Below are 13,979 nucleotides of genomic sequence, written 5' to 3'. Positions count from 1 at the left end.
TTATCGTGATAACTTTACAGAATAATTGCTTGTTGCTTTGCTTTGCTTGTATTCTGTTTGGGGAAGGACTGTCAAATATTTTACTAGGGAAAACATAGTATCTCCTAATTTTGTCAAAGGAGGAGATCTAGGTATTTTCACAAATAACAAAATATTTTTGTGTAATCATTGAAGATGGTTAGTGTTTTCCAGAAGAACCTGGGGGAAAGAACATTACAAACAAAGGGAGCAGTATGTGTAAAGACATTGGTGCATGTCAGAACCTGAAAACTGTCTCTACCTTGAACTGTTTGGGAGCAGTAAACTGTAACATAGCAAACCAGGTCTTAAGTTGATTAGTTATTTAACGTTTATCATCCTGGTTACTAAACCAAATCTTTTTAGCCCCTCTCCATGCTCAGTGAGTACAGCCTGATTCAGAACACAACCAAGGCAGGGATGAAAGCAGCATCTAATGATTCAACAGCTGTCCTTAAAGGGCTACAGTTGTCCATATAGAGTTTTATAGATGAACTGCGGCACTTTGAATTGCACTGGGAAGAAAATTGGCAGCAGGCACAAACTTCAGAGTGTAGATTTATTTTGCTTCAGGCCACAGAATCCAAAGGAAGGTAGGCTGACCATTTTGGTCTCTCTGAAACGTTATGGCCCTTCAAGTATAATTCCAACTATGAAACTCATGTGTAATCCGTATATTTTTTCCCTAAGCTTCCAATAGTAAGCACGAATTTGTTAAAAACCATGAAGTGTTCTGATACTAGTAAGGTTGTAATTTTGCGTAATTTTGAGTAATTCAACCAGGAATTTGGAAAATAAGATATCCAGTCATATGATTCTAAAATCTCAGTGTTTGAAATCTCTCATACTTCTGACGGATTCTTGGGAATGATCTCTAAGAATTTTATTACAGGACTGTGATTTAAAAATATAATAACTGTGAGCACTTATAGCATGAGACATAAAATATCATAATGAAATGTTAATTTTTATTTTAGAAAAACACAGTACATTCTATTTTATTAGTTGTGGTGAATTATTCTAATTTCAACTGGTTGTGCCAAAGGCAGTTTTTTCAAAGTTACAAGTACGTTACCATTAATAACGTCACGAGTACAAAGAAGAGTTATAGAATGAAAATCTAGCATTCCTATATCTTCCTCATAACTTATATCATATGGATCAATCAATGTAAAATATTAAAATGTGTATTTAATTTTAGCTCTAAATAATATTTCTGTAAAATAATAGTAAGTAGTGCCTTGCAGGGATTTTAACAGGATAATCTGTGTGCATTTACTTACATACTTCATTTTATATTCATCCTGACTCTGATGTTATGTCTGTTTTCCTTTTCATATTCACTATATTTATTTTTAATATTTACATATTTGATGAATGCTAGAATTCTAAAGCTACCTAATATTCCTGTGAACTTGTGCACAATATATAAACACTTTGAGCTGCTACTGACTCCTCTTTAAAATGATGATAGATATTGGTTCTGCCTCTTTTACTTGGGTACTAGAAAGATCAAACAATTCAGTGCTTTCAAAAGTTTCAAATTTTAAGCAAAGGAGTCGTCATGTTGGTTGTTTGTTTTAAAGTTTATGTTTATATATATTATAAAATCAAATTTGTCTTATTTAATCGATATGTGATACTTTGTAGAAAAAGAAAGGAATTTACTAAGAAGGTCAAATATTCCCCAAGAGTTTGCATAAGTATCTTTATGCCTACAAGTGTGCGTGCAGGTGTTAACCACAGGCACCTAGCTCCCAGAACTACAACTCCATTATAGTGCAGGTCATGACTCATGGAGTAATACACTTTCACATCCTTCCCTATCACAGCAAACACTTAGGTGGCATATTTATTTCACAAGAATAACTCCCCAAATATTAACCCCAGAGAGTATACACAGCTGGCTTTGGAATCCACTTCTGAGAATTAATCCCCATCCTTACCTCCCCTGTCCTTCTGTTCCATCCTACTGTTGATGGGCCTCTTCTCCAAATCCTTTTGTATTTAATGTTTGTGGAAATGTAAACGAAGTGTACACTTCCAGAGGAGTATATAGTACTTCAAAATCTGAGGTCATCCTTAGTTTAGGATTTGCATATGTCTGTGGTTGGAAGAACTGTCATGTTATAAACAAGATGTAAGTACAGTTTAAAATATAGTGTCTTCGAAAATATATCTTTGAGTAACAAAATTTTATTCCTCATTTCAGAACACGACGAGTGCGTCACAAATCAGCACAACTGCGATGAAAATGCTTTATGCTTCAACACCGTTGGAGGACACAACTGTGTTTGCAAGCCTGGCTATACAGGGAATGGCACCACCTGCAAAGGTAAAGGGTTAAGTGCCAAGCCCTCTTCCATTATTTGTAATATAGCATCTCTACCTTCCCCTGTCCCTTACCATCACCGTTCTGTATCTTCTGGACACCTTGCACAATAACCGAGGGCTTTGATGTGGGATTCATAGCCTTCCTCTCAGGTCACTTCAGTGTTTAAGTGGCCAAATAGTTCAGTTCCTTTGCCCTAATGTTCCTTGACCTCAGCCATGGTGATTTACCTCTCTTTCCCCATCTACACACCACATCTATGACCATATCCTAGGCATTTTTGTCCAGAACTGCTCCATCTTTGGACTCCTGAACTTCAACATTTTATTTAGCTATCATTGATACATGATACTAACCCTAGGTTCCTCTCCTTCTAATTTGATTGTTCTGTTCCATCTATAACTCCTGACTTCTAGTTTCTTTGAAACTTTGTTTTCATTTAGTTTACCAGTATCTCAGTATAAACATGAAAGTATCATGATAGCTATATAATCCAGGGTAATGTTTTGGCCTATCCACATCTGACCTCACCATCAGCCCACTTATTACACTACCATAATCCTTTGTGAAATATCTCCCTTTTGGGTCAGTCTGACAGTTTTTTTCTAGGCTCTTTTTCATCAACTTCTACCCCTGTAAAATATTAGTGAACTGTGTGTTTTGGTCTCTGCATGTCGCAGTTTCCTGTTTTAGCTGATTTGTCACTGCCAATTGATAACTCTTATAAAATATCTTTTTGAGCTCAAATTTTCATTCCCACCAGCAGATACTTGAGTTGTAGTCCACCACCATCCGTGAATTCACATTTTCATCACTGTTGTCTTTTACTTCATTGAACAAGTTTGCCTCCTTCTTTGCAAGGAAATAGAGGTCTATTTTGGAAACTTTACAAAATTCCATAATACACAGTTCATATTCCATATTATGTCATGTTATTTGTCTAATTTAGACATTTTAAGTTTCAAACTGCTCATTCATCAAACATACTGCATCCTTTATCTTGAAGTTTACTAAAGTCAATATACCGTGAAACTATATATCTGAGAGGTAGGAAAGACCAAGGAATAAAGTTGATGCAATGGTTCATAAGCATGGGTCTTAAGGCCTGGTCTGAAATAGATTGGAACCAGATGTTGGTGGGCCAAAACATTACCCTGGTTTATAAAACTGTTGAAATCTTTAGTATAGATCATTGTGAAGAAGGTCCACTCTCTTTGGGGTCCAAATACCACAAAGCTTTGCTTAGAAAAAGTAAACAGAATCTAACTAAACCCAGAGTGCTTGCTTCAAACATCTGGATGTTCTTAGAGTTTGTTGGGGATTAAGATTTCATCTGTGAGCCCCAAATCTTCTTTCTCTTATTTCTTCCTGATTCTGATTTCTATTTGATATGAAGAGTAAAGTTTATAACATAAAGAACTCTTGAAATTATAAGCAGATGCAGACATAATTCCTATATTTAAAAAAAGGAGAACTTTAGAGAATCTATAAATTTCTTCTGAAAACTGCTTGAATAATGACTCCCAAGTTCCTGTATCTCTGTTGGAAATGGGAAAATAAGCAGAGATATAAGTAATTTAGATGTAGAATCTGAATCATTGAGTTCTGTGCTTTATCAACAGGCTGCAACCTTGCAAATTACTCCAAAGAAAATGTGCACATGGTCTGGCAGATGTATTCTTTATTATTTATAAAGTTTACATTTTAAATCCATTTGAGAATCCTTGATGAGCCAAGTATTCTTTTTGCCCAGAATGGAGACAGACTTAGGACTGAGGACCAACAGAGGCACATGGCTTCTTTGAGTCTATTGCTTTAACTCAGCACCAGAATTTCAGATTTCTACATTTCATTACCCTAAGAAAGCACATCCTAGCTAACTAGAAGACACACATGCTAGAAAACTAGATAAAACTTTAGCCCCAGTGCCTGAAAGAAACTGGTCTAGTTCATTCATAAGAGACTGTTAGTCTGAGAAAGCAGCCTCTGAGTCTTACAGAGCCAAAAGCATAAACTGAAGTGGAAACAAAAGGTTTGAAGGAAACTCAGTCTCTCCCATCTTGATTCTTATCACTTTTTTTTTTTTGGTTTTTTCTCACCTGCCTTTTTCTTCCCCCCCACCTCAATTTCTTTTAAGACAGCACATCCCAAAAGATGACCCTTATAGTGATTCAGACCTCAGCTACTTGTCCTGCTCCCAGAAGAAGTTTCCCTTCATTCTCAAACTCTTTTTAATACATCAGGCTTTACAATGTCTTTGCCCTTGATCCCCATATCTAGACCTGTCATTAGCTGAGGAATGCCAAACTCTTCCCAAAGATCACTAAAGAATTCTTCTTACTATTGAGTAATTCTAAGTTACCAGGACTGACTTAGAACTTTTCAAACGATGGAGTGTCGCCATAATATTCTGGTACTTTGTAACAATTCCATTTGAAAATAAACCTAAAAACATGGTAACTCAGTGTGTAGAATGGTCACAGCCCCATGGGGTCCAAATCCCCTCCTATTTCCCTGTGTCAGTACCTAGATGGTGGTTTGCTCTATCTAGGAGAGTTACCATGTTTTTAGGTTTATTTTCAAATGGAATTGTTACAATGAGATGCAATCTGAATTTTAATGTGCTTCTTATTAAGTTACTGCTTTTGTTAAGGTTCCGTATTTTGTTTCACTGGTAAAATATATCTTTCCATTGGAAATAGTAGTTTTACAAATTGTGTTGAAATTTCTTACATGGACGGAAACTATTAGTATGAAATTATAATAGTTTTTATGATTTGATGTTCATACCTCTAAGGAATGAAAAAAAGTTGGACTTAGAGATTACTGAAATATTTCTAAAGACTAAAGTCATGTACCTAACTTATTTTATCTTCTTTATTTATGTATCTGAATTACTTTAGCATTTTGCAAAGATGGCTGCAGAAACGGAGGAGCCTGTATTGCTGCTAATGTGTGTGCCTGCCCACAAGGCTTCACTGGGTCCAGCTGTGAAACGGGTAAGAATATCATTTCATCTTCTGGAAAATGAATTTTTACACCAATTCATAAAGTAATCCATGAGGAAAATAATGTTTCAGGTTTCAAGTGGGCTCTCAAAGCATGGAGCTATTCATAAGGAAGTGCCAGGAGGAAAGAGGTGGGAAGTTTCAGTGATGCATATTCACTGGGCGATTCCCCAAAGTCATGCTAAGGAGGTTTTGCAGCTATTTTAACTAGATGCATATTGAACTTTTTCAGAAGGATGTGTGGGATTGCCCAGGATTTCATGGCTTCATAATTCTTATTACTCACCAGGAACCTATTTTTACTGAAATTTATGATTTTTTAAGATATAGAGTTCAAGCTTATGGTCAACTCTGTTCCTAGGATACTATGCCTACATGTGAACATTTTTAATAAATTTTTTGTATGACCCATTCAGTATTTTTTAATTTTCATTTATTTAGGAAACATTTGAAGTTTTATATTCCCTAATTATTCCTCAGTCAAGGCATTCTGTACTTATTCTTTCTGATAGAAACTGATATTAGAAATGTTCAAAATTATTTTTAAAACAATATTGCAAAAAGCCCAAAGGCAGGACAGTGGCTGGTATCCAGGAACAGGGTGAGGAAGGAGGCCAGTTCAGGGAAAGAGGTTGAGAAGTAAGCCTACAGGTGAGATCACCTGGAGCTTTGAAGGCTGTGGTATGATTTTGGAATTCAAACAAGATGGAAAGTCACTGAAAAATTTTAAGCAGAGAGTACACGATTTGATTTGTTTTATAAAGGTCATTTTGGCTGCTGGGTAGAGAGTGCACTCAACAGGGAAATCCCAGGTACAGACTGCAGCAGAGAGGTTGGAAATTGGAAAGAGGAACTTTCATTTTTCTCTATTTTTCTATGAATACCACATAGTACCCTGAGGTCAGGGAAATTTTTCAATCTGTTTTAGTATAAATATCTGCAATGTTTATTTTGCTACAATGAAATTACATTGTGAACATCAAAAAAATTTAGTTTGTTATTAGCTTATGACAACAAAGTAACATACTTCATCACATGAAAAACATGCCTTTGAGATAAAAAAAATGTGTTTTAGTGTATTAACTCCTGATTAAAATTATACCAATTGTATTTTGGTTGTCATTGTTTAAGTAGTTCAAGTAGCAGATGACTTCAGAGAGGCTCATTATTCTCCCTAAATCTGCCACGACTGATGATTGACAGTTGTCATGTCATATTGCTTTTCCTAAATCTTAGTGCAATAGATGTAGCACATGCTCTGCCTCTATTATACCTGCAGTCTTGTGGTTTAATAAAAACACTGACTGATTTGAAATATGAGACAGAAAATGTTCTGCTCTACTTGGAAGGGAAAATTTTATGGAAGAGACACTGTTACTGTGCACAGAAGTATATCACAAAAGGTCTTATATCTCTAGATCATCTCTCTACAAGTAACTCTAAGTGACGTTTTTCAAACTTCAGTGACTAATTTCAGATCCTCAGTATTAAAACACCTAGTGACTACTTTTAATGTATAGGACTCTTTTTAAGGGTATCATGTCCTAAATCAAGAGTTCCCCAAACTTATTATGCATGTGAATCACTTAAATAGCTTGACAGCATGTGAAAATACAGATTTTTATAATTAGTTGTAGACTTTGCCATAAATCAGACACCTCTAATGCAATGGCCCTCCAATATTTCTATCACAAAATTTCCACCAATATAATATACTCGCACATATCAAAGTACACTTTGGACTTCTGTATGTTGACACTTAGGAAAATAAGTTTCCTGAGTACAGTGTTTTGTGCTGCTCTGACACAGAGTCTGGTACTGACCTACTGGCTTTTTCGGAACCTTTCAATGGTGTGAAGAAAATGGTGTGGAATTTTGAATAAAGGCTGTCTTGAAAATCTTGGATGAATAATGGCTATGCCCAATCCTAGATTATCAGTCTTCACTAGAAAATAAATCATATGATGAAATTGTAAAAATCTAGAATGGTATAAAATTAATTTTAAGCAATGCAATATTTAAGACTGGTGTAAAAATAACCTATCATAATATTCAGCTCTCTCTGTTTAATTATCCTTGAACTTTTTGTGAAGACAATCCCCAAATTGACTCTAAGTAACAGTCTTGTAGCAGCCAAGGGCCTTGAGAAGAATAGATGTGGGCTCAAAAATCTAATTCTACTGTTTACTTGTTTTGTGACCTTGGGCAAATTACTTAACTTCTCAGTGTTTGTGACCTCTATATATCACCTTACTGTTCTGTTCACCACTTTCTTCCAAGTAGCTATTATTTCCATTTATATACAAAAATATTGGGTTCACAGTAATTTAAAAAAAATTTTTTTCACTACTATGGTAGTTCAGGGATCTCAATTTACCGCTCTCCATTCCAATTCCCACAGAATATCAGAACACAAATCTAAACATATTACCCCATGTGGAAGCAAAAATCCTCCTTTGATGTTCCCCATTGCATTTTTACTCATGATATATAATGCCCTTCAAGCTGCATATTCGCCCAGCTTCACTATCTTCTCTCTCCATCTCCTTACCTTATTTCCATTTTCAGACACTGAACTTCGAGAGGGTACAAGGTGTTCACTTTGCATCCTTGAGACACAGTATAAGACCCATACCTTAGTAGGTGTTCAGTAAATACTTGGTGAATAAATAAATGTGCACATGAGTGAACAACTAAATGAGGAGAGAAAAACTGGTGCGGTAGCTTCCATATAAGCTGGACTTCTTTGAATGTTAGTTTAAAGACCCTTCAGGATCATATGGTCCTATTTTTATATAGCAGAAGAGGACTTGAGGCACAAAGAGGTGAAGTACCTTACGAAAGTTATCTCACTGTAGATCCCGTATCTGTAATCTGGAACTCATTCCTAGTTCTGTGTTTTACTCCTCCGATTTTTTCCTTTTCCATTTTATCCTATGCCATACTGTTCAGACAGAAATTCATTATACTATCATCTTTTACCAGGTCTGTACTTTTTGTTATGCCCACACTTTCAATTACAGGATAATCCTAGTGTCTTTAACACTGAAAACTGTGGCAATTTTTCCTCACAAAATAAGGAAAGCATTAGGATTGTCACAATTTGCAAGTATCAGAAGGACCTACTTTGGCCTGCAGGAATTGGATGCTGTCTGATAACCTGTAAAGGAGATTAATTTGTAGTCTCAGTAGCCATCTGTTTGAGCCTTTGTAATAGAATCACTGGTGATGAAATAACAGGATATGCCTGTTTTTTTTAACTATCTTAATGCTCATGACATTTACCAATTCTTGTTACTTTAGTAAAAATGGTCTCCTCTGTATTCTCTCCCCTTATGTATTTAGTCTATCTTATATGTATCTTAGTAGAAATAGTTGAATTAATTTACTAACTTCACAAAAGACTTAAGTGTATACTTTATGGTGAGTGGAATTAATATTTCATGGACTTCTTTTTTAGCCACTGTACAAAATCACCCACGTAACTTCATATTTAATTAAACATCCTAATATTCCATCAGGTATTTAACTTGGATTTAGTAGGGTGATTATTTCTTGAATAACTCAGTAAAATGCATTAGAAATCTGTGTGCTGAAATTTAATAACTCTATCATTGCCATTCTGTATTTATTATACTGTTGCTAAATCTCAGCAAACATGTTTCTGATGATCTCATTAATATGCAAAGTTGTTTTATACTAAAAGTGAAGCTTTCAGAAATGATTTAAGGCATAACACTTAAAGAGTTGACAGTTCCCTATGAACAGCCTGTGACTTATATCAAAATAAAATGATTATAACTGGGAAGAAGTTGGTATCAAAGGGTAAAGTTAAAAAAAAGTTCTGCAATATCAAAGAAGAGATCACACATTTTGGTGACAAATGACTTCTTTTTTTCCCCTTGTGTTTAAAATAGTAAGTTTCTTAGCCACAGATAAAATAAGTTTAATTAATTTTAATGAATAGTTAACATAAATTGAAGTTGTATTCCTGTTTTTGTATTTTAATATATGAAGTTGCAAAATAGTAAAATGAAGGATGAGGTATATATGAGAGTTGCTTTGCCTCAGAAATAACTTCAAATGGATTGACACAGGTTGATTTTAAAAGATTGTAATATTTTATATACACATATATACATATATATTATATATTCTAGTACAAGTAGTAAAAATCTTTTTTTTTACTTAAAATGTGGATTTTTTGCTAGTGGTATATATAGTTAATATTTATTAATAAAAAACTATTAAGTTCCCTGATATGATTGGGTCGCACATTTTTCATCATGAAATGTACATATTGATTTAATTGCATCATCATATAGCTTTCTTTTAAGACATGTTTTTATTTTTTAAATAGTATACTTACTTTAACCCATTGGGATAAATACTGAGGAGCAGTATAGCTGGGTCATATGATGGATCCATTCCTAGTAAGGCATATTTTTCAAAACGTACATCAATTTATACAATTTGACATAGGAAGTCAAAAACAAATTCACAATTTAGAGAAAATTCTTAAAACATTTCTGATGTAGCACACCTTTTATTGTCACTAAAATGACAAGTGAAATTCCATTCCTAAAATATATATCTTTTCATGGGGGAACAGTAGAATTTGAGTAAAATATTTGAGATAACATGATAAATATAATTTAAAAATGGAAGAAATACTTTAGAAACCTTGCTTAACCAACGGGATTACCTTTTTTAAGTATTATTTTAAATTTATATCCACTCTGGCCTAATCAACACAAACTTCATATAAAAGAATCATTAAATACACCTTATTGGTGTAAAGGAAATTCAGAATGGAGAAACCTCTGATTCTGGTCCTTCCCTGTCTGTTAAAGTCACTTGTCTGGATCTAAATTTCTCAAAGAAAGAGAGAGCAAGTCATTTGGTGGCTTTTGATGGGATAATCTGTTAATCTGCCTAGGAATAAATCTCTATTCATACTTGCTGAGACCAATCCAATTTTGAAACCTGGACTCTAATGATAAAATGATTAAATGACATTTGATGGATGTATGTGTATGAATCAATTTTTTATGAATTATGGGTTTAGATCCCAAAGAAACTTTTACTATTAGGGATGGAAAAAAATGAAAAGAAACAGAACACTCTAAAATTTTTCTCCTATTCTTTTTAGTTATACATAACATTAGGATTCATTTTGACATAATTATAAAAGCATGAAATATAATTTGCTCTAATTCATTTCCTAGTATTTCCCCTTTCTCTCCCTTCTTTCCTCCCCTATTCCCTTCCCCCTATAATACTGATATTTCTGTTATTTACTTAGAGGTTGTTTTTTCTACCTAGTGCCTATGAATATACATAATGGTGAGATTCAGTGTTTTCTATATTCATGTATGTACATAGGAAAATTAGGTCAGATTCATTCCACTGTTCTTCCCTTATTCCATTCCTCCTTGCCCTCAATCCCCTTCACCTACTCCACTGATTTTTCTTCTATTTTGATGGAATCCTTCCCACCCCCATTTCTTTTCTACTTTTTCCCCTATTTTGAACTAGCTTCAGCTTATCAGAGAAAATATTTCACCTTTGACTTTTTGGGTTTGGCTTATTTTACTTAATATGATAGTCTTCAGTTTCCTTCATTTATTGGAAAATTCCATAATTTCATTTTCCCTGACGGCTAAGTAATACAAGGGAAATGCAAATCAAAATCTACATTGAAATTTTATCTTACCCCAGTCAGAAGAGGAATTATCAAGAATACAAATAATAATAAGTGTTGACAAGGATGTGATGGTAAAGGTATACTAACACATGGTTGGTGGGACTGCAAATTAGTTCATCTACTCTGGAAAATAGTATGGAGATTTCTCAAAAAAGTGAGGAATGGAACCACCATATGACCCAGTTATCCGACTCTTTGGTCTATATTTAAAAGATCTAAAATCAGTTTACTATCAATGTTTATACTAACACAGTTCACAGTAGCCAAGCTTATGGAACCAACCTACATACCATTCAACATATGAGTGAATAAAGAAAATGTGATATATACAATGGAGTATTACCAAGGGCTTTTTAACCTTACCCTGCATATTGGTACATATCTTCTCTGTATTTGGTGATCCTTAATTTTTTTTTAATTAGACATAAATTGTGTAATATTGTGCCAAACTCTGGTCCTCCCTGAGGCATGTAACATAGTGGTCAGGAACATAAAAGTTGAATTCAGAGAGACATCAAACTGATTTCTAGCTTATTGCTCAATAACTGATTGATCTTTTCATGTTATTCATTTTTCTTCACCTAATTTTCACATGTATAAGGTGAAGATGATAGTAATGTCATTCACATAGGTTTATCTTGGAGATTAAACAAAGTAAGCAAGGCAGACAGTATGATGTTTAGGGTTAGGGTTTGGTAAATACTTGATAAATAATATTGAATATGACTATATCTCAAATTCTTAGTTAAATTTTAAATATAGAACTAATTGAGGATTTGGGATATTCTTGAGTTATAAAAGTTACAATCGTAATTTTTACAAATGATTATACTATTCTTGACTCATTTATAAACCAGTTTTAAGTACAGTTTTAGTGCACTTTAAGAGTTTAAAATATGTAATTCAGAAATTTACATTCTTTACATTGACTTAAAAATTGCTGTTTTTTTTACTCAAGATTGGTTTGACTATTCTGGGTCATTTTATTTCCATATGAATTTTTAAACAATTTTCTTTATCTGTAAAGAATGCCATTGGTGTTTTGATGGGAATTGCTCTGAATCTGTATATTGTTTTTGGTAATGTGGTCATTTTAACAATATTGATCTACCCCTCCATGAACAAAGGAGGTCTTTCCCTTTGACTTCTTTTTTCAGTGTTTTGTAATTTTCATTGTAGAGATCTTTCATGTCTTTGGATAGATGTATTCTTACTTTTTCTTTTTTCAGACTTCGTAAAGGGAATTATTTTCCTGATTTATTTTGTCAAAAGTTTCATTCTTTTTAATTGTTGTATAGAAAAGCTACTGATTTTTGTATGTTGATTTTGTATCCAGCTAACCTTGCTAGAAGTCTTCTTACAGAACTTTTGGAATATTCTCATTTTGAAACACGTTATCTACAAACATTGATAATTAAACTTCTTTCCCTGTTCGTATCCCTTTTCATTCCTTCTTTTGCCTATTGGCTCTGGCTGAAATTTCAAGTACTATATTGAAAAGAGGAGGTGAGAGTGAATATCCTTGTCTTGTTCCTGATTTTAGAGCAAATGCTTTCATTTTTTCCCCATTCAGTATGATCTTGGCCTTGGGTTTATCATACATCATGTTGGGGTATGTTTCTTCCATCCCTAGTTTCTCCAGTATTTTTATCATGAATAGGTGTGGAATTTTGTCCAAGACCTTTTCTGCCTGTATTGAAATTATGTGATTTTTGTCCTTGTTCTATTTTTGTGACATATAACATTTATCGATTAGCATATATTGAACCATTCATGGTTCCATGAAATAAACCAACTTGATCAAGGTGTATTATTTTTGCAATGTGTTCTTGGATTTGATTTGCTAATATTTTATTAAAAATTTTTACATCTACATTTATCAATGACATTTATTAATAGTTTTTCTTCCTTGATGTGTCCTAATCGGGTGGGAATATCAATTAGTAGAGGCACTGGGAAAGTCAGTATGGAGGTTCCTCCAAAGATTAGGAATAGAACAACCATATGATCTAGCTCTGCCCCTTTCCAATGTCTGTCCTAAAGAATGAAAGTAAGCATACTACAGGAATACGTGCATATCTATGTTTATGGCAGTACAATGTATAATAGTCAAATAATGAAACCTTCCTAGGTGACTGTCCACAAATGAGTGGATAAAGAACATGCAGGTATAGATATAACCAAGTTTCTTTCAGTCATAAAGAAGAATGGAATTATGCCATTTGTAGGAAAGCAGATGGAACTAGAAACATCATGTTAAGTGGGATAAGGCAGACTGAGAAATTCAAGGGTCCTGTGTTTTCTTTTATGTGTGAAAGCTATAGAGAAAAAAATTGGGGGGAATAGTATCTCACGAAAATGAAAGAGAGACCAGTAGGGTAGAGGAAGGAGATGAGGGGAATTGGGGACCACCAAGGGGAAGGCAAAGGGAAATACTTGGAAATGAAATTTACCAAATTATGCTATTTTCATGTGTGAATATGTCAAATGCCATTATTATGTGTAACTATCATGCACCAATGAAACATTAAATAAAGAAAACCAAAATATCCATTACAAAATATTTGGTGCTATTTTAGTTCCAATGCAAATCTTTAAAAAAATAATGTTTCATGGAAATTTAAGTCTTTGTACTATTCAAAAAGTAGTTAAAAGTTCTCAGTATTTAATCTCAAAGTCATTCTTACAAGTTCTTCAGGTTAATTGGAAAAAATTCTTACTCACCCTTTCCATGTATCAGTCATGTATAATAGATAGCAACTATGATGGGGAAATTTTTCACACTCTTTATTGTAAGGCTTACCTAATTAACACTGAAAATGAGGACACATCATGGAGCAGTATAAGGGAAAAATACATTTTTCAAGCTGTTGGAGAGCAGGTCTCCAAGGAAAGAGGACAAGTGGAAACATTT

General features: G+C 33.9%; 1 protein-coding gene across 1 annotated transcript in view; it reads left to right on the top strand.

Moving 5' to 3' along the window:
- Positions 1-13,979, top strand: part of Nell2 (neural EGFL like 2) — a 452,294-nt gene that overhangs the window by 323,786 nt on the left and 114,529 nt on the right. The window contains exons 15-16 of the mRNA XM_047551259.1: positions 2,231-2,353; positions 5,254-5,349. Coding sequence (XP_047407215.1) covers positions 2,231-2,353; positions 5,254-5,349 — 219 coding nt within the window. The remainder of the gene's footprint in view (positions 1-2,230; positions 2,354-5,253; positions 5,350-13,979) is intronic.

Source organism: Sciurus carolinensis, chromosome 4 (assembly GCF_902686445.1).
Source record: "Sciurus carolinensis chromosome 4, mSciCar1.2, whole genome shotgun sequence".
Classification (NCBI taxonomy): Eukaryota; Metazoa; Chordata; class Mammalia; order Rodentia; family Sciuridae; genus Sciurus; species Sciurus carolinensis.
The sequence above is the reverse complement of the archived record's forward strand: the minus strand, read 5'-3'. Positions and strand labels throughout refer to the sequence as shown.